Consider the following 21,406-nt stretch of genomic DNA (forward strand, 5'->3'; position numbering starts at 1 on the left):
CATGGGATTCTTCATCCATATTAATATTCAGTCTATGTTCTGACTGTGTTAGCTGTGTCTGATTTTCTCTACCGTCTCTTGACGGTTCCGAGTGTCGAAAGGGTAGGCCTTGCCTTTAACACCCTACTCAACACAGTTCCGACCTAGTCTGTTTGGGTGCTGCTGCTTGGAGTTGGGGCTGGTGTCGGAGCCTTCTTACAGTGTGTGTGATGTACCCAGGTTCCTCGTCCTTCTATTTTGACAGCAGTGTGGGTTGTTAACAGGAGGTTCTAGTTGTCTCCACCTCGTGCCTTCAGTGGCGGTAGCCCCTGACTGAATTTCCCGTAATGTGGCCTGCGGGGTAGCAGCAGTTTCCTGTATTTCTTGCACAGCGGTTTTAGTTGCAGCTGCCTTTGCTACTCTATCTGCAAAAGTATTCCCCTTGCTGATTTGGTCTTCTGTAGTCCTGTGAGCTGCACACTTAACAACTGCAATTGTCTTTGGCAGCGAAATGGCTTCTAGCAAGATGGTGATGTCTAATATATTTACCCGAGCTTGTCAGGAATTGCCTATGTTTCCATATGGCTCCAAAATCATTAACAGTTTTGTCTGCAGCTAGTTTGCATGCTTCCGTCAGTGCTACTAGTTCAGCAGCCTGCGCTGAATAGGAGGATGGTAATACTTCTGTTTTAAGTATTTCATGATCTGTTACTACCACGTATGCTTCCCTATTGACCCCTGTGTCGTCCCTGCATGCTGACCCATCCACATTGAGGCATAGGTCTGGGTTACTTATGGCTTCTTCAAAGAGATCAACCCGCGGTATATATACTTCAGCTAAGACTGCTGTGCAGTCTTGTGGATCTCCATCCTCCTCCGTAGGAAGGAGTGTAGCTGGGTTCAGTGTTATACACCTTTTGACAGTTATATTAGGCATATCTAAGAGGGTGGTGTGGTATCTCAGCTACCACTGGGCTGATAAGTGTGACACTCTTTGGTCCTGCAGTATTCGGTGTAATGCGTGTGGGACTAAAACAGTAAGAGGGGAGTATGCCACTATGGTTTAGGTAGCGAAATTATGGCTTGTGGTCGGTTTTGAGACAGCTTGTGTGTATTTCCCCCTTTAATGATATGCCCCAAGAACGTCACTTCCTCCTTACAATTCTGTAATTTTGCTCTACTAGGTCAGTTACATGTATGTTACATCTGAAATATTTCCATGAGCTTTTATGCAACATACTAAACAAAGGTTAGGAACAGGCTAAGTCAAATCAGGCTAACTCTCAGCAGGTCAAAAGTACTTCAGACTGCAAACTATGATCTAGTATTTTATCACATTTTATCATAATTGTAACACAGGGAGGCTTGGCAGGATACAAAAGAAGAGCAATGATGCATACAACGATGTTTATTTAGAGACATGGAAGACAACGTAGCACTAAGGCTATCGTGGGATCAAACACTGACAACGTTAACCTTTACACAAAGGACTTATATACGCAAACAATAACAACACAATGAAGGGCAGCCGTGAAACACAAGGGAGCATGGCCACACGGATGAACACACACACACACACACAAGCAAACACACACGGGGAGACGTTTGGGGGGGGGGGGGGGGCGTACCATGACAAGAATATGTTCACACATGCTCGCTCGCTCGCTCTCTCTCTCTCACTGTCTCTCTCCCCATCCTTTCAGCCTTTGGGTTTCAATAATACCCCCAGGGCAGACAGAGCCACTATTCAAGCAATGTAATATTCTTTAATATTCTACTCTGGCTCCTCCTACCTCTGCAATGACATCCTCAGCTTTTATTTCAGTGGGTGGCGTGTGATGTCATAATGCAGCCGCATCAATTAAGCGATTATGATGTAGTCAAAGAACAGATTTTTCAAATGAACAATTTCTGTGACCCATTTTTAGACTACAGATCACAGATAACGGGTACACTAAATTTATTATGGGTCAGTGCGGTAGTTACAATTGCAATCCAAGACGCAAGGAACATGTTCCTTCTGAGAAATATGAAAAGGAAAAGCACGGGATATTTGGTAAATATGGGAAAAAGAAAAACAAAAAAACACGAGCCCAGATCCCTGCCAGAATAGAGGATGACTTCTTTAAAGGTAAGTTCTGAGCACAGCCACCACTTGGATGAAATGTGCGTGTGTGTGTGTTTGTCTGAGAGAGAGAGATCTACGTAGAAGTGTTCTAAGTATCTATACAATGCTAATAAGACATTTTCTGTTACTTTTTAAACAGATACTAGAACAAATTCTTTAATGAAGAATGACTTCACTACTGAGGGAACTCAATCAGCCATAGTAAGTAAAGTAGAACCAAGACAAATGATTTAAAGCCATACTGTGGCAATGGACAAAAGCCACAAAAAATGGAAAAACAGCTATGGTGAACAGTGATGCTAATTGAATGCTTGTACTTAAGTACACTGAAATGTCTCTGAATATAAATTACAAATGCATTTCAACAAATGTTCGAGAATTTAATTAAAAACACTAATGTAAATGTATTTAGAATATATTTAGAACACATACATTTAGCATATGCAATCTTTGTCAGTTGCAGGAAAAAAAAAATACTGTTGGTGGGTTTTTTGTTTGTTTGTTTTACATTCTCCTTACTATAGAATTAACAGTCGACTGTTCGGTGACTTTGCATGCTGAGTTGTAACACTGATTATTAGTATAATTGTGGCAAGAATCAAAATCAACACTAGCTAAAATGACTGAATGCATTGGAATTTATTATTCCAATAGCACAATTTGAATGGGTCTACGGTACCTTAGAGTGTCAGGTCCTGTTATTTCTGTTGAACATTTGATGTTTGCGGGCACATTTTTAAATCATTAGGCCTGCAGGCTATGTGATTACGGCTATGCGATAAAAATTGTATTTGTTTCCTTTCCAGTCCAATTCAAATTATAAATTACAAATGTATCAAAATGTAATTAAAGTCATATTTCAATTAAATGTATTTAAATACTGTTCAACAATATTTCTACTCATATCTACAGGTGGAACCTAAAAATATGAATATCAATGAGAGGGATAAGTGTATTGAGGACCTGGAAGCCGTGTTTGCTAAAGTGAGAAAGTCTGCAGTGGAGCAGAGCAATCCTAACGCTTGTTTTCCATAAATTCTCACAATGCTATGAACTATGCATTTCAAGTAGATGTAATTAAATATTGCTTAACACTGTTTCTCTTCATAGTTGGAGGTGAAACTGAATTCTTTTATAAAGATGGAATATGGTTCCTGTGAATATGATATGGGCCAACTGATTGAGGAGATGGAATCCACAGTTGCTAGAGTGAGAAAGTCTGCAATGGAGCAGAGCAATCCTAACACTTGTTTTCCATAAATACTAACAATGCAATTAAATATGCATTTCAAGTAGATGCAATTAAATATTGCTCAACACTTTATTTGTGTCTGCAGGCGGCCAAACTGTTAGGATTAGAAGCCGTACTTGCTCGGGAGGATATGGCTGCATAACCTCTGATGACAGCAATAAAGAGCATTAAAAATACTCTGACATTTTTCAGTCTAATCCCTGCCTATGTTGTCTGCAACACAGTCAATTATACCATGGATAGTAATTATATCTTTTTTTTTTTTTGTCTCACAAACATTCTGAATGTAACATTTCCTACAGCTTTAAAAATACAATCACCATACTTGGCACCCACACTATTTTTTCCCTTCATGTCCACTTACATCTATGTGACTTAACAATCACAATTCATTTTTACACAATCAATTTCCAACCTCTATATATATATCGCTCGGAATTCAACAGACACCTGACTCAAGTATTTTTATTTTAATTTCCTCCATGTTGTTTATAATAGGCCTACAGTAAGAAATCCTTTTAAAGGTGATCGCCATTTCTACCACTGTATACTGTTGAAGCATACAAGTTTTTATTCAGTGAGAGATATGTCATTTATGGGGATTAGGTACAGCGTGTTTTGTTCAGGACATTCACGACGATATATGTTCTAAATGGGATTGTAAAATAACTAGCTAGCTAGCCATGTATTTAGACAGAACCTGAATTGTGTTACATGGGGATTTTTATCCTATGTTTTTAAGGCTGCATTATGTACAGCCTAGCATAAATAAATATGCAAGAATGCAGAGCACAAATAGTCCATAGTTTATTTTCCCTTCTATATAAGCCCGCAGGTTCATAGGTGACTAGCTTTTATAATGTCATGTGTAATTTGAGCATAATGGTGGAAACTTCAAAGAACAATATGGAAAAAAAGGAGGGTTGTTTACATAATTGCCCTTGAAAAAGTTTATAAGAATTAAACTCTTGTGTACCCCTCAGACATTCTCCAGAGGGTCCCTCAAAAGCATGTTTATATTTAAGTTGCAATAAAGGACAGGACCAGCTATTCTCTTCAACTAATTCTGATATCAAGTGGAAACAAGTTGTCAGGTTCTGGTCCGCACCGAACCAGGAACGCAGACACAGACACGTACACACATATCCGCACAAATCACCTACCACGACCACTGCTCGGTTCACAATCACACACTTATCAACCATCACGATCACCTGCTTCTAATTAACTCTCTCCCTATTTAAACCCCTCATGTACCATCCTCTAGTGTTTCCCATTTAGCATACTGTGGACTAAAGCTGAGCATGTCTTCATGAGCTTCCCCACATCTGTGTTTTTAAAAACTTTTTGGCAATGCTTTGTGTGACTAATATCCTGCCTTTTTATCCCTCACCCATGTCTTGCTCAGGTGTCAATATGTCACATAACTAAATTAGTGTTCTATTATTTTCTTAGTTTGTACAAGAAGTACAAATATGTAGCTATCTAACATTTATAATGTGTATTGTTTCTTATTTTGTTAACATTAAAATGTAAAACCAAGTGAAAACATTTAAATGTAAAAACAGGTTTGACACTGCTTTGGATCTAGTGAAAATACTAGAAGCTGTCAACACCATGACCTGAGCAGTCTGCATTTAACACATAGAGAGAGAGACAGAGACGATGTACGACAACAACCAAAGGTATTCAGATCTTAAGGGAATCCTTTCACTTAGTCTTCAATTATGCACTCCATAGATGTCATGAGGGACAGCCTCACAAGAAAGGAGGCCTGGTGCATGGCATGCAGTGGTGCCTATCATGCGAACACAGAGAGAGACAGAGACAAGGTAGCAGACAACAAGCAAACGTGTTCAACTGCTGTCAGGTCTTTCTCAGTAAACTTCAGAGAATGAAGTACAGGGCAAGCACTTGAACATGCACATGTTCTTCCCTGGATACAGACACTTTGCCTCAAAGACAGTTGCCTCACAGGTTTGTTCCAAAATGACTTCCCTTGTCCCTTATTCCCTTATGCAACAGGAATTGAAAAGAAAGGTGTGAGCAAGTATACCCTCCACTGACAAGCTCCTGTTGTTTAAGTGTGAATGGATTCTGTGACTTGAACAAGTCTGCTCCTTCTCTCATCCAATATAGAAATTGCTCACCGAACTACAATGAGTGAACAAGGTCTAATGAACTTGCTGTGAGAATGATCTCAGTAATTAACTCAAAAAGGATAGGCTCAGAAGTGATTTTTTTTTTTTTTAAGTAGGAGGATTTTGATATTTCAAGCTTGCCAGCAGAACTAGCTAGCCTAACCTGGGATGACAGCCAATGCACAGCATCACAGCTGGGGGAAACGGATGTGAAATGTCAGTTTAATCGGCAAGGCTCAAGGCAACAGGGTCCTGTCCCTTGACTTAGGTTGATCTAGAGGTATTTCAAGAAACTTCTCAAGCGCACTTTAGTGGCAAAGAACAATATTTTCACTTGAACAGGGACCACGGATTAAAAGTCTGATGCTCTACTGACTGAGCTATTCAGGAGAGAAGCAATATCAGAAACATTACAAGTGCAATGTACATGTATGCAAAGAAAATTGAGTTCATGTGTATCGCATTAAGATGTCAATCTGCCTATGGAACATAACACCTCTTACGAGGCTCGATTTTTGCTCTCAAGCTGCGATGGTTTTGTCATGTTGTCTAAGAGAAGAGGCTTTGGTCGGTGGAGTGAGTCTTTGATAACTAAGATTGTAACTAAGTTTGAAATTGCTCACCGCACTACATCGAGTACACAAGGTGTAATGAACTTGCTATGAGAATGATCTCAGTAAGTAATTCAAAAAGGATAGGCTCATCATGATGCATTAGCTAACAATCGGCACTCATACACAAGTGTGAATGTTCAACATTCATTCAAGCATCTCGAGGTCACAGTCTGTAGTGTGTACAAAAGGAATCTAAAGGAAAGGTTTGAGCAAGTGCATCCTCCACTGATAAGAGATATAACTTTAGACTCCAATTGTAACATTAGAAAAAAAGATGTACATACAGTCCATTTGTTTAAAATGTTCTTTGATGTGAAGCTCATATTATTTTGCCCCCACTTACGCAGAACTTGATTGTTGGAAGAATACAACAGGGGAACTTTCAGTTGTACTTCACATCACTGACACTGTGTAGACTTTAACTAATGTACAGTTGTGTAGCTTTAGAGTTGTGTACAATTAGAGCAAGTGACCTAAGCAACATGTATTGCATACACAGTTTGCCTTAACAAACCTATCACTTCATCATGGTCAGAATATTTGTTATAGATACATGTAATGCTTCAGCATTGCTACTAGTTCTAATACACTCAAACTAGTGCACCAGAGTGGGTGATGGTAATGGTACTGTTAGAAGCAAACCTATATGACTGGGGTTGGGCTTCCACACACTGTCCCTTTCTCCCAATTCACAGAGCGGAAACGACTCGTTTTCAGCCTGTTTTTTTTTTTTTTTTACACAACCAATTTCCAACCTCTATAGATATCGCTTGGAATTCAACAGGCACCTGTTGCTACTGCACCTTTAAGACGGATGTAAGATAAATGAGCTCCTTTATGATTGGCTGCCCTGTATTGCGCTTCATTCAAAAGGTACTCAGAGCTGAAATGCCTGAGAAAGGCAATTTAAGTGGGTGTGCTAAACCTCTATAGGCTGAATAGGCAGAGATAGGTCAATAAAGTGTTCTTGTGACATTAGAAATACAAATTTCAAAAGGGGCATTTTTGGCAGCTTAACTGACATAGTTAAGAATTTTAACATTTAAAATATATATATTAAAAGGAGAATGTTACTTATTTCACTCTGACTGTAAAACAGTGCATATTTTGTTAAATGGGATTTCCATCCCATGTTTTTAAGGCTGCCTTATGTATAAATAAATAGGCAAGAATAGGTCAGTCTTCCATTCTGTATCACATACCTACCCTTGATAACACCGTGGTAACTGGAAAAAAAACAACCCTTTTTACTCAGTTGTCACTACTTCCAATAGACTTCACGCTAATCTCATAGAAGTCCGCCCCTTTCCGTGTCCTCCGGAAACTGCACTTCCGTTGTGTTGTGACAGGATTTGTTCCTGAAGTTGTATGCGTTTTCTGAATTTGCACCGCATTTCTAAAGTGTGTTACCACTTTGATGAATATGCTTTGTGTATTTGCAGCACGATGGGTTTTCCAGGACACCGTAATTTATGCATGTTTAATTCCATCTTTTATTCACGTACTAAGCCCAACTCTATAGGCTAATATTTATAAAACCGAGATAACCATAGAAACGTCTTCATCTGTGCTTGATACTTTCACGGAAAAACGGAACTGCTGCTTGTCAAGCTTGTTTCATCAGGTTTTATATCATCGTCATGACGTGTTTGAATTGATCCCAGGCATATGCAGTCCTCATCAAAATCCATGCATGTCCTAGGCTGTGAGTAAGGTATGTTCTCTCTCTGGTCACAGTTGGCAAATAAATTATGCATATAGATTGTGGGGAAAACACTTTAGCACGTGTTCTCCAAAGAAGTGTCTTAATATGAGCTATCTAGCTAGTTCCAATGTCAACTGTAATCATAACACTGGGTTTCTCTCTGTGCTCAGGTGTCTTATTCGCATGCCAGTAACATGTTAGCGATATTGCAGTAGTGTGAATTTTTATGTTGCCCGTGATGAAAGGTGACAGGAAATAAAAATCCAAACATTTTTTTTGTTCAGGTCTTTTTAACGGTCATAACCGACACATATTTATCTAACAAAAAATCAGGTTCCTGAGTACCTAAAATATGTCACCATTTTAGGAAGCAGGAAAGCAGGGCTGCTTACAAACATGACATTAGCAAATTATTTTTGGGATATTTTCATTTATGATTTTCCCCTTTTTGTTGTTTGTTAGCTTTTTTACTTTCATTTTTTGTAGGGACTGTGATATATATTTTGTTATTTGAATGCATAATATAGGTTTGGGGCTCCCACAGACACTTGTGTATATACACATATTAGGGGAGATTTTTTCATTGGTTTGTATATGTTTTTGAAGGAATGCACATAGTTCTTATGTTTGAGCCACTTTAAAGATATTTTTTGACTTGTATCAGAAAGGAATGCAAGCATTTATTCATATCAACATTTTCCTTGCAGAGTCATTTCAAAGACGATGCAACAGAATAGTTTTGCTTTTCTATTCTGTACTTTGTTTATTGACAGGTAATTCCACCCTCAACTTTTTAGGGTGCCTCCCCATAATTGCTCAGCTCTTCTGTGTAATAAAAGCAGGATTGGTTTGTATATCACATTGGTGTAGGTCATTTTCACTTGTTATATAAAGAACATTCTAATGGCTTTGGGGGAGACAAACCAAATTAGTCCTTTATAATTGTAATTATATATTACTTTGCTTCATAAGAAGTTTGTAATTATTCCTGTTATTCATCAACTTAGATACCGTGATTTACTGGGGTAGGTCAAATTAAAAGATAATTGCCTGCTTATATTAGGTAAAGAAAGTTTTTTATGTCATAGTTTTCACTTACTATGATTGGGACAATACATCTTTTACATGAGGATGGATTTTATCAAAGCATGCTACATTTGTTACTGTTTTCACTTGAACAAGGAAAATCATACTCAAAACAGATATATAAGTGGACAGTCAGGGTGAAATAAGTAACATTCTCCTTTTAATGTTATATTTTAAAAAAATATTAAAGGTCTTAAGTATGTCAGTGTTTTCGTTAGTCTTTTGGCCAATGTTTTTTTTTAAAAAGAGATAAGGAGATACCAGAACAAAATAGAAAAGCAAATAATAGAGGAAGATGGCATGGGATGGAGGGATGGAGGGATGATAAAAGACAGGGGTAGTAACGGATAATTTATTCTATTCTCTCAGCTATTCTCTTTAACTAATTCTGAAGTCTGCATCTTTATTTTCTATTTGAATGTTAACTTTACGACTAGCTGATTGGGGATTTAGGAACGACACTAGCATTGATTTTGATTCTAGCCACAGTTCTAGTAATAAGCAGTGTTACAACTCTGCATGCAAAGTCACTGAACAGTTGACTGTTAATTCTGTAGTAAGCATAATGCAAAAAATACAACACCATATTTTGTTGTGATTGAAAAAATTACGTCCTAAATACATGCGTTGTAAATACATTGACATTAGTATTTTTAATTAATTTCTAACATTCAGAGACATTCAGAGGTATTTCTATTAAGCCCAGAGTCAGCTACGTCTCCACTCTCTAATTACTCAATGAACCTCAATGGTCTCCCAATCACATCTTCTCTAACAGTTAAAGATCTTGGAGTTATGGATCCCAGTCTCTCGTTCGAAGCTCACGTAAATAAATAATGTTTCTAGGACCCCCTTTCTCCACCTTAGAAACATTTCAAAGATTAGGAGCATGCTCTCCACACATAATGCAGAAAAGGTAGTCCATGCATTTATTGCTTCAATATTGGACTACTGTAATCCCTTACTATCTAGCTGTGCTATTAAGTGCCTAAAGTGCCTAGCGAGTTCAAAATGCAGCAGCCATAGTTCTTAATAGAGCTAGAAAATTTGATCACATCAATCATATCTTAGCTACTTTACTTTGGCTCCCAGTAAAATTTCGTATTGATTATAAACTACTTTTAATAATTCCAAATGTGCATTAGACTTTACAGTAACCTAAGACAACCCTTTTGCATGAAGGGAACTGGTAACTATGCTCACACTCCATAATGTGCAAAAGATATTTAAAGTGTTGGACAGTCGAAGCATTATGTGTGCGTGTGCGTGATGTTATTAACGTGACAGTAAAAGCTTACCATTTTTAAATGGGGGCTGATCGACTTTCCATTTATGCAAGACTTATGTCAAGAGTACATGTCAAAAATTAGAGACGAAATGAGGTGCTAAATGCCGCCATTAGGCATACAGCAGTCAAAGGCAATTTGGAAACACACTTAGAAAACAAAGATCATGATCTTTGATCATGATCAAACTTTCAAAAAGCTTATCAACGTGACGAGAATGTGAGGTTTAGGTTCATCTATAGTGTTACAGTATCAATGTGAAATATGGATATCGAGGTCAGCATCACGTAAGAATGTATATGTGTGAAACATCTTCGTCGCCATAAATGTTGTGTTGTTACATAATTAAGCAGTCCATCCAGTTTCATTTACTTGATTTATTAGCAACCTGTGTCCACTGTCTAACTCAAGTATTTTTATTTTTATTTCCTCCATGTTGTTTATAATAGGCCTACAGTAAGAAATCCTTTTAACTGATTAATAATTAAAAAATATCTTTCTTGACTATAAGAATATAGCTTAACCACTAGAAAGATTAAACATCCAGTGAGTGTGTATCCTGGCATGTTAATGTAAAAGGCAGCTCCTACTGGATTTGGGGAAATGTGAGGTTTAGGTTCATCTATAGTGTTACAGTATCAATGTGAAATATGAATATTGAGGTCAGCATCACGTAAGAATGTATATGTGTGAAACATCTTCGTCGCCATAAATGTTGTGTTGTTACATAAAAAGCAGTCCATCCAGTTTCATTTACTTGATTTATTAGCAACCTGTGTCCACTGTCTAACTCAAGTATTTTTATTTTTATTTCCTCCATGTTGTTTATAATAGGCCTACAATAAGAAATCCTTTTAACTGATTAATAATTAAAATATATCTTTCTTGACTTTAAGAATATAGCTTAACCATTAGAAAGATTAAACATCCAGTGAGTGTGTATCCTGGCATGTTAATGTAAAAGGCAGCTCCTACTGGATTTGGGGAAAGATTAGTAAAAGATTTCAAGTATCTGCAAAGCAGAAAACTGCCTATTCAACAGGCATGAATGATGTGCTACAGAAGTAGTTGTTTTATTTGCATAGCCTAATTAATATCATTAGATCAAGTTCTATATTACCTATATTGTTATATTACAATTTTGCTTTTGCTTTTTTGCTTCACAGTTGTTACACATAATTGCTGCACCTGATACAAGGATAGGAATTTTAATTTATTCATACTGGATATAAGAATCATTAATGGCTGCTGAGTGAAGAACTTTCATTGAAAATTCATCCACCAATTTTTTTTTTATTTTTATTTTTTTTTTGTAACCAGAAACAGGGCACATCAGCCAGGAATACATTCCAGCTCTGTTTTAGAACACTGGCTGTGATTCATTACATTTTGGCAATTGTGAAAACAAACTGGATGATACTTCTAAAAGTAATTGTGTTTGCAGTTTATTTGCACAGTTACATGAACAACACTGGTAGCATAGTCAACAGGCTTGATGGTTTTCCAGTGCACGACACCGTGATACCAGGGCTGGCCCAAGCCTGTGTGGGCCCCTATGCAGAAATCTGAGCTGCCACTGACATAACATTGGTAAAAAAACAAATAGAAATAAATACATGGTCTTTGGCACCCTCTTGGCGGCCTTAGCAGGCTCTCATTTTGCTTATATGGTGGGACAATTGTTCTGCTGTTATCCTACCTATTGAGCAGTCCTACCTAGATTTAATGCACTTATGTACATCACCCTTAGTCCAGGTTTCTGGTGTTTATTTTAGATGCATTTTTGGTTGTATATATTATAATTAGGCTACTGTGGACAATTGTATACCGTATAGCTACAGCACCTGTACTTCACACACATGTAGTAATCGGATCTAGAAAGTTGCCAACCCTATTAAAATATTAGGTTTATAGTATAATATTTGAATCAAACAGACAAAGCATTAATCACAATCATTTGCATGATGATTAAATCTTGAACCAAAAATGTATCAGAGAGCTGTAGTGTTTTTCACAGACACACACCCAATTAAACTGTGCTTGACCATTTCTTGCCCTCTATATCATTCTCTGCAGTTTACTGAGAAAGACCTGACACTGGGTAATGCCATTGTCTATTCGAAGGCCAAAACAACAACAATCTTGGTTATCAAAGATTCACTCCACCCTGACCACAGCCTGTTCTTTTAGAAGCTATGCAAAAACCACCATCGCAGCTTGTGAGTACAAATCTAGCCTCTTAAAAATACTCGCCTGGAATTAAACCTAGTAGAGTTCCACAACGAGGTGCAATTTGTAAAATGACGTCTTTTTCTCTCAGAGTTAGAAATCTGCAGAAATAAATACATCAGTTAAATGTTTAAATATGTAGGTTAGAAATCCAAGTATAAAGAGCAGATATATTATCTGTGCTAATTAATGAATGTATTTAAAGTATACATTTAGTAGGCCAAAAAATAGAACTCGTATGTAAATCATATCTAAATATTTTTATTTAGAGTAAATTACATGCGACATTTTGAAGATTTTGATTTTTTGGCCTGCTACCACCACACCGCCTCATCGGGAACTGTTACACTTTATTTTTTATTTATTTTTATTTATAACTTAAAAATAATCACCTGGAATGTAAACCTAGCCGAGGTCCACAACGAGGTGCAATTTGTAAAAGGACGTTTTTTTTCTCTCAGAGTTAGAAATCTGGAGAAATAAATATATGAATTTATTACCCCCCATCAGTGGACCTTTAGAGCTTTATTATTAAAAATAAGACAGACAGATGAAAAGACAAACGCAAAATGTATATATTATATTTTTAAGTATTTGCCATCTGCACCATTACAGGAATAATGTGTGTGTGTGTGTGTGTGTGTGTGTGTGTGTGTGTGTGTGTGTGTGTGTGTGTGTCTGTGTGTGTGTGTGTGTATGTATGTATGTATGTATGTATGTATGTATGTATCTATGTATATGATTATGTGTGAGTACATGTATGTTGGATTGTATATGTACACGTATTAGAGTGTGATATTTATCGTTTATGGATTGGCTCTGTATGGATTTTATCAAAGGTGTCCAGTCTAGATTATTGGTTCTGTTATTGATTAATTCTGAGAATTATTCGATTGATATATATACTCTATCAATAGATTTTTCTATTGGGTGACACTAATATTATTTTTTGTTTTCCAGTTCATGAATATGTTTTTTTGTTTGTTGTTTTTTTGCAAGAATATTTTTATTATATCAATATAATAATGTTATACATAGTATCCTGTCATATTGGTTGATGATATGTCTCCTAGGAGACATAAAGATGGTGTTGGATGGATATGGTTATTTAAAGCATGGGATATGTTGGTGATGCACTATATTGGACTGTTTGCACTTGTGTAGCATGTTGTCTGTTGCACTGTTGTTTTTATGTTGCACCATGGCCCTGGAGGAACGTTGTCTCGTTTTTGTTGTGTACTTGTATATATACCTGAAATGACAATAAAACCACTTGAACTTGAACTCGAACTTGATGACGACTTGCCAAAATTGCTTGATAGGTGTGCTCTGCCACGTGGCGTGAATGTAATCGTCAACTGTGATTTGAGTAAAGTATGTACAGATTGCTGAGCTTGTGAAACCAATTTTAAACATCCAATGTGTAGTATAATGTACTCTGTATTATTTTGTACTGAATGCATTGTAGGTTAGTGTTGCTGTCATGTGGTAATTATTATTACACATTTTAATCCAAACTGCAGCGTCGGGGGCTAGTAATAAATGTTCCTCCTATTGTCTCGATGGGAGAATAACTGTGAGATTTGATTTCACTATTATTTTGTATATCTTAGATAATAGGTTTTTTGTATTAAGAATGCTTGTTTATAAATTTTGATATCGATGTAGGTATCGGAATTGATTTTTGAACACATTGGTGATCTTAGCTGATGGTATTGTAGGAACTGGGGGCTTTCTATAGCATATTTTGGGGCTAGTTGTGGGCGTGACATGAAACAAGTCTTAGGATAAATATGTTTAAGGTTTGTAATGCCTTTTTCTATCCAATATGTAAAGTTTAATATTTTTGTTCATGGTAAAGCCTGGATTGTTCCAAATGGGAGAATGAATAGTTCGTGTGAGTGTGGAGTTTGATATCTTGTGGAATTTCCACCAAACTGTTAGTGTCATGGCCACCTTCAAACTGTTGAAACATGGATATTTTTGAATATGAGTCTGGGCACATTTGAAACACCTGCCGCAAACATTACTGACATTATATCTTGTTTATGTGATTGGCTGTGCTTCTCTAGCCACAAGTACTTTTTGATTTATTTATTTTTTAATTTGGTAATTTTATATATAACAGCAACAAATGACATCTTAAGTTTTATGACAAAATGTGCAAACAAACTGGTCTGAGAGGTGTGTAGCGGGATATGACTCAGTGCATCTCTGGTGCTGCTTTTGATGAGTACAGTGTCATAAGTGTGTCTGTCCAGCAGCGCAAACAGGGGATACAGCTTCTTCTCCCGGAGGTTTCCGATAAATATGTAGATATGTTAGTATGTAATAGAAAGACAGCTGTCCATCCTCATAGTCTAGGTACATGCCCACATTCCTGGGCAATTGTGTCAGGGGCAGAGGGGTCTCAGGCATGGTGCAGGTGTACGACTTCTGGTTGCTCCTCCAGAGCACCCAGAAACCCTCACAGTGGGTTTCTCAACTTGCTCAGACTCAAATCTCAATATCGGCATCCGAACCGTCTTAGAGAGGAACAAAAAACACAACTCATTTGATTAAATTGTTCCAGTATAAATATGGTTATCAAACATGCTTTTAAAAATATACTTCCATGGAGATGGTGCCCTACAGGGTAGTGTTGGAACAGTGTGTACAGGCTTAGTGTCATGTTGTGGCCCCGCCCCCTCCTCAAACATCTTGGTGTGTGTGTGTTCGTCTGTGTTGCCACACCCTCTCGTGCCGTTCACCTGTTCTCTGTTATGTGTAATCGGCTTGGGTGTATATATGTCTCGTGTGTCATAGTACGTGTGTTGGTGTTTGAGATGTGCATAGTATTTGAGCTTTGTTGTATGTTTTGCATGTTTGCAAAAATAAAAGTGCGTTTCATCGTGCCTCGTCCCCGCATCCTGCTTATCCTCGCAGCGTCACTACTAGACCACTTTAGATGTAACTTAGAACCTCCAGTGACCTCTGTATGTGTTTCTTTAGTTGTATGAGCTCCACTGGAGGACTCTGAATAGTTGACAATGGAAGAGGGGTATATCAGATTCACCCCTTCTGCCTCGGTATGACAGATTAACACACTGCATTAACGTTTAGAAATAAAAACATATGGTAAACACAGTCTAGAAAATATTACCTTGTAACAATTCATTCAGTATATGAACTGTTTTCTGTGTCCTTATGTCTATAAATTAAAAGTAATAAAACATTTAAATGATAAATAAATTACAATGAATGTATAAATGTTCACAAATAAGAAACTACATTGGTCTGCACTTTTCTCCACAGATTCAAGGAACTCATGAAAGTTGGAAGCTATAAAAATACATAATACAGAATTATAGACTGACTGATGTGTGATGTTCTCATATCTAAAGCACTCAAAGCATTGATGTTATGTAAATGAACTGTGATCTGATTGGTTTAAGGAAATAGATTCACCTACTTTGAAGTTCAAGTTTTTATCAAAAGGTTAGAACTGGTCGACTATACTTTGTCTGTCCTGCAACAGGAAATTTAAACATTTATATCCAAAGTATTATGCGATACAAATCAATTCAAGACTACCCGTTATTGACCGCTAGATGGCGGAAGATACGAAGAAATAAATGAGTCCAGCTCCTCCTGCCCGACTTTACGGTGAGACTCTGCTTTTACGTCATTAAAACGCTAAAGAAAAAAGGTCGCCATATTTGTAGTTCCACAACGTGAAAAGGCGTCATTTTGTATGCCGAAGAATGAATAAACACCATGCCATGCCTTGAAGACGACGAAATTGCAATTTATTTAGCTAGCCATAAGAATAAGAATAGCTGTTTAATTTACATAATCACAAATATAATGCATGTACATACAGCTACATTTCAGTCGATCAAAATGTTTCACGTATTTATAACCGCAACTTTATGTTACAGTGGTCATATCAGAGATTTACCAATATAAAACGCAACAGGTGTCGTGTTCTGTAATAGAACATTTTAACATTTATATCCATATTACACATAAGCAAGGTGTAATATAACCATATGTACTGAACAGACATGAACAGCCTGTGTATTGTGAAAATACATGTATGTGTCTTCTACAGCAATTACTGTGCCCTGCACACTTTAAGTTTGGCATGAAGTGTTTGCTTTTTCCAAAGCAAGTAATATTAAATTATTCTCATAGAATAAATTTCACAAAGACATGGACTTCTCGGTTGACCGTAGAAATATGTTTGTTTGTTTTTTGTATTTAATTTATTTAATGCGAATCGTATGTAGGTTACCACTGCTAAGCTTCACCAATGTCAAGGTAAGACCTCGAAAGGACGCAGAAAATTATTTTAATAACAGCTTCTGCTGATTTATTCAATAACTGTATGACACCGTTTGAGTGTACGTACCGACTGAAAACAAACTCAAATTATTAGAGACACTCTTACTGCGTCTCCACATTGAAACATATCAGTTAGTTAGCTAGGCTGGCTAACTAGCTTAGCTTTATTAGCTAGCTAAGCTAATGGCGAAGAGGATTACGTTAAAGAACCCCCGGTCTACAGTTGTGCACATACAGGAAAATTAATGAATAGCATGGTAATACACGCATTTATTGGAACAGTTATGTAGCTAATATGCATTTGTAGTATGTGCGCCTGGCGTAGAAATGAGTCTTTGTTAGCCCATTAAGGCTATCTTAGCTAGGCTAGTTCGAGCAAGCTAAGTGCTGGTTGCTATGACAACGGGCTTGGTGTATTTTGCGAGCTTGTCAGCTACATAAGACAAGTGTTTATCGCTTTACTGCTGCGGTGAACTGTTATTATTGTAACACTCTGCTAATGCCAGATGTGTAGAATAACTCACTAGTGATGTTTACTTCGAGACTTTGGCAGTTTTAAGATGGCTAGAAAGCGAATGAGCCAGCTAGCTGTCCAAGCTAACATGCAACCTTCTGTACATCCCGGGTACTCCCAGCCCTTATCAGGACCTCACAGTTCCCTTTGAGAACTCCCTGGTATCACGATCATAACTTTGGACAACCAGTTGTCATTCTCAACTCATGTTTCAGATTTCCCCTTTGTAACATACGAAGGATTCGGCCCCTTCTCTCGCAGGAAGCTACCCGGGTGCTTGTGCGGTCTCTTATGATCTTAAAGATGAACTACTGCAGCTTACTACTTGCTGGTCTAGTACTACTCTAGTACTTATTGTTTATTGCACTTATCAATGTTTAAGGTAGACCTTATGTATTTCGTACTTCTTGTTAGGAACTGGTTCAAAGTGACAAGTCCTTCAGTTTCGATCTCCTCCAAGTTACCCTCTGCCCTCCGTCCTCTGTAGCCGGATCTGGGGAAGTCAAGAGACACTGACACCAAGGTAGTGAATGAAGAGAGTTCAACTTTATTGAGGAAAGCACAGAGTATATATGTGTCTTATATCTACTATCTAAATCTACAGGATGACGGGGAAAAGTGAGGCATGTTCTGAGGGTCTATGTAGAAAGGAAAGAGACAAGGTTATTAAAAATTAGATGTTCTTGGCATGAACGACCCACGAGCTGTTCCCGTACCCGCCATGAGGTACTCCTGTGCTTAAAGAGAGACAGGGAGAGAAAGAAAGAGAAAGGGAGGGGTAAAGGAGACAAGAAGAAGGAGTGGAAGACCTCGGGCGACCAGCTCGCGGTCAAGCCGCCATGTCATGGCTGATAGGCAGAGACCTTGTGTTGGGTGCCTGAAGACAGAAAGGCTCCAGTATCTAACAATAATAATAATAACAATAGATGTAATATATATAAATAAAATGTTTCTCTCATACTCAAGGTCGCTTCACATAATTCATACGACATAGAACAGTTAACAAATGAAAAAACAGAAACCCTAGAGACAGGAGTCACTGCTGAATAAAAACAAAGCATAGAGGGCATGAGTTCATGCTGGATTTACATTTAGCAGACACATTTTTATCCAAAGCAACTTACAATTATGACTGAGTACAACTTGAGCAATTGAGGGTTAAGAGCCTTACTCAGGGGCCCAGCATTGGTAAGTTGGCAGTGGGGGGGCTTGAAGCAGCAGCCTTCTGATACCTTAACCACTGAGCTACCACTGGAAAAAAAAAAGCTAACCCTAGCAGACCAGCTCTACTGTCCATCCTGCTCTCCAATGTCTGTTCCCTGGTCAACAGGTCAACTCTAGCATAGCACCCAACGCGAGTGTAGAGACTGTTGTGCTTTAGTTTTCACAGAACTGTGGCTCAGTGACAGAATTCCTGACACTGAGGTAACAAAATGAAATTATTTATGTAATAATATGATGGCAGGAAGTGTAAAAGACCAAATTAGGCTGCATGTAGACATCTGAAAATCGGTAAGCAGGTAATTGTTTTATTCCTAAGAAATGTTATCTCGAAAAATGTACTGTACTTTAAGAATATTGGATGTTATAAAGTGATTTATTTGAGTATGCCAGTGTGGATTCTCCCGCGGGCCCGCTAGGGGGCGAAGTGCAGCATAAAGTTGGCCCTAAGATGCAGTAACCGTTAGTGAGCAAAGATAGCCATCAAGCTAGGATAGATAACGTTAGCTAGTTAACTATTCATCCCATTAAATCACGCTTTTAATACTGTAAATGCTGTAATAATGTAAATAATTGTATATTTCCTCATTTATACATTTTGTAGCAGAATTATGATCGTAGCTAGTCCATGCTAGAAGCCACTGAAGCAACGCTTAGCTTCCAGCTCATAGCTGCCCCTAAACAACTCCACACACACATCAGCTAAAATAAGCCTCTTTTATTCCATGATGTCTAAAGGTATCGGCGATCAAATCATTTATATGGCTGCATAAGTTTCACCAAACGGCGTCAAACTATTTATCTGCCTAACGGAAACGCAGTTTGACAGTTCAGACCTTTAAATGGTTAAAGGGTCTAACCTAGGTTAGCTATTTTAGCTACCTAACGAGGTAAGATAAGGAACGGGGTGTTTGCAGTTGTTCATTTTTACACCTTCCTGTGTGGTCCGTTTTCAGATATTACAGTTACGTTAACAATATTGTGAAAATTGTAAAGGATACTTTATTCATGTCCTCATTGTTAAAAATTGTATCGCTTTATCACAGCGATAAGCTAGTTAGCTAGCTAATAGTTGAGGTCAGCGAGTGTCTAACTCGGGGCTATAAACCATTCCTTGTGGAACCATTTCATTGTTCATCTTTCAACTTTGATCGTTTAGGTGCTGGTAGTTTGTTAGCTAGCTAACTGTTCAGAAATAGGAAACCTACTTTTGTATGATTTAGAGACCCAAATTCACAAACCTGTGGGTTTTCAAATTTATCGTTCTCTCTAAATAAGCAAAATGAGGTAAGCCATTACTACAGCTATCGGACTGTTTGAACTACAATATTCGACTGTTCATTTATTGTTAGTTAGATTAAATTAACTTTCATAAACATTCTTAATTAATAGAATGTGTTTTTTTAATGACTGATTAACTGTGTATATTTAACAGGAAGCTATTCATATAAAGTTTGAAGTTTGGTTTATTTGTCACATACATTTATTTGTCACTTTCATTTTTAGGCTGCAAAATGAAAGATCCTTGCTCACAATTTTATTTATATATATATAATTACACACACACACTCCCTATTCAATGGGAAGAAACCAGTTCATGTCATTGTGAATTGCTGGTTCTGTAATCAAAACACTGAGGTTCCATATGGGAACAGAAACTGCTGGGACTGTCCATTCTGTGTGCAGTACAATGGCTTCTAAGAGGTATTGCTGTATTTGAGACATGGTGAGGACATATTTTAGTGAAAGTCTTCCAATGATGCACCCTTAACTGAACCATTTTATGCTGTTGCTGCTGTTAAAAAAAAATGCAGAATGGTGATTATAACGAACCGATCCTTGCACAATATATGGAGCACCTCAACCATGGGGTATCAGCTGGTGTCCCTGTGCTTGATGCATCCAAGACTCAACCAGACACTGAAGATCAAGCAGCTGGCTTCCTTCACTCCCAGAAAGGAAGTAGGTTTTCCATTTGAACTGTTGCCTTCTTAGTTAAGACATATGCAGGGTTGATTGCAGTGCCAGAGTTGTGAAACTATGCAAGGTAATGCATGTCCAGTGCTGGAATTAAGATCATAGCTGTAAATAGTCTCTGACTTGGGCAGAGATTGTGAGTGGGTCTTCAAGGGCAAACAGGATCTGATGGCCCACATGTAGTTTGATATTATTCCTAAATAACTAAGTTGACTGAGTTGACATGGCTATTTGAAAGAAGCTGATCATGTAAGCAGCAAAGACAAAATATCATTCTCTGACTAAGGATTTAGTTGACTCATGTTTAGCCCAACTAAACTGTGGTCCTGGCTGATTTTAGTTGGACTATTGAGCCACTGACTCATGCACAGAGTTCTCTGAGTATTTTGCAGTTTCTTACTCTACTGAGTTCTTACTGAGTATAACACCAACTTTGATGCATTTGTTTTCTTTTCACTGAACAAAGCCTTCAACCTTGACTGTGGTGACATGAATTCCAGATCTGCAGAGTGTTTTTTTCAGTAATGCATCTTTTGCCCATGCATTTTGATTGCAGTGTTAGGAGGTGATAACTGCTAATCAGAACGTTGGACAAGAGGGCTTATCCTCATGGCTCACTGACATTCATGTACAACAACAATCAATCTTTTCTTATTTATTTTTTTCCAGTTGTAACAAACCGTTCTGCTGTTTTTTAACTTCTGTCAAATTTTTAATGGTTGTACAGGACAATTACGATGGAAATTGAGGTGTACAAGCACCACCTTGAACAGACCTACGAGTTGTGCGTGCCTGTCAGACCGCTGAGCAGTATGACATCCAGCCCCAGAACCAGCAGCTGCGGGCCCTGCTTTTCAACCACCAGCTCAGATGCAGCCAAGGTGCGGACAAAGCATTCATTAAGGTGAGTAATTATTGTCAATGGTTGTCTTAGAATGGTGCTGAAGT

The 21,406-nt window shown here is 37.8% G+C and overlaps 1 protein-coding gene across 1 annotated transcript in view; it reads left to right on the top strand.

Moving 5' to 3' along the window:
* Positions 1–326: 326 nt before the first annotated feature.
* Positions 327–21,406, top strand: part of LOC145657961 (eukaryotic translation initiation factor 4 gamma 3-like) — a 29,012-nt gene continuing 7,932 nt past the window's right edge. Inside the window, exon 1 of the mRNA XM_081714841.1 lies at positions 327–340. Within this exon, the coding sequence (XP_081570967.1) occupies positions 327–340 (14 nt within the window). The remainder of the gene's footprint in view (positions 341–21,406) is intronic.

Source organism: Electrophorus electricus, chromosome 5 (assembly GCF_041902795.1).
Source record: "Electrophorus electricus isolate QZ-2024a chromosome 5, ASM4190279v1, whole genome shotgun sequence".
Taxonomy (NCBI): Eukaryota; Metazoa; Chordata; class Actinopteri; order Gymnotiformes; family Gymnotidae; genus Electrophorus; species Electrophorus electricus.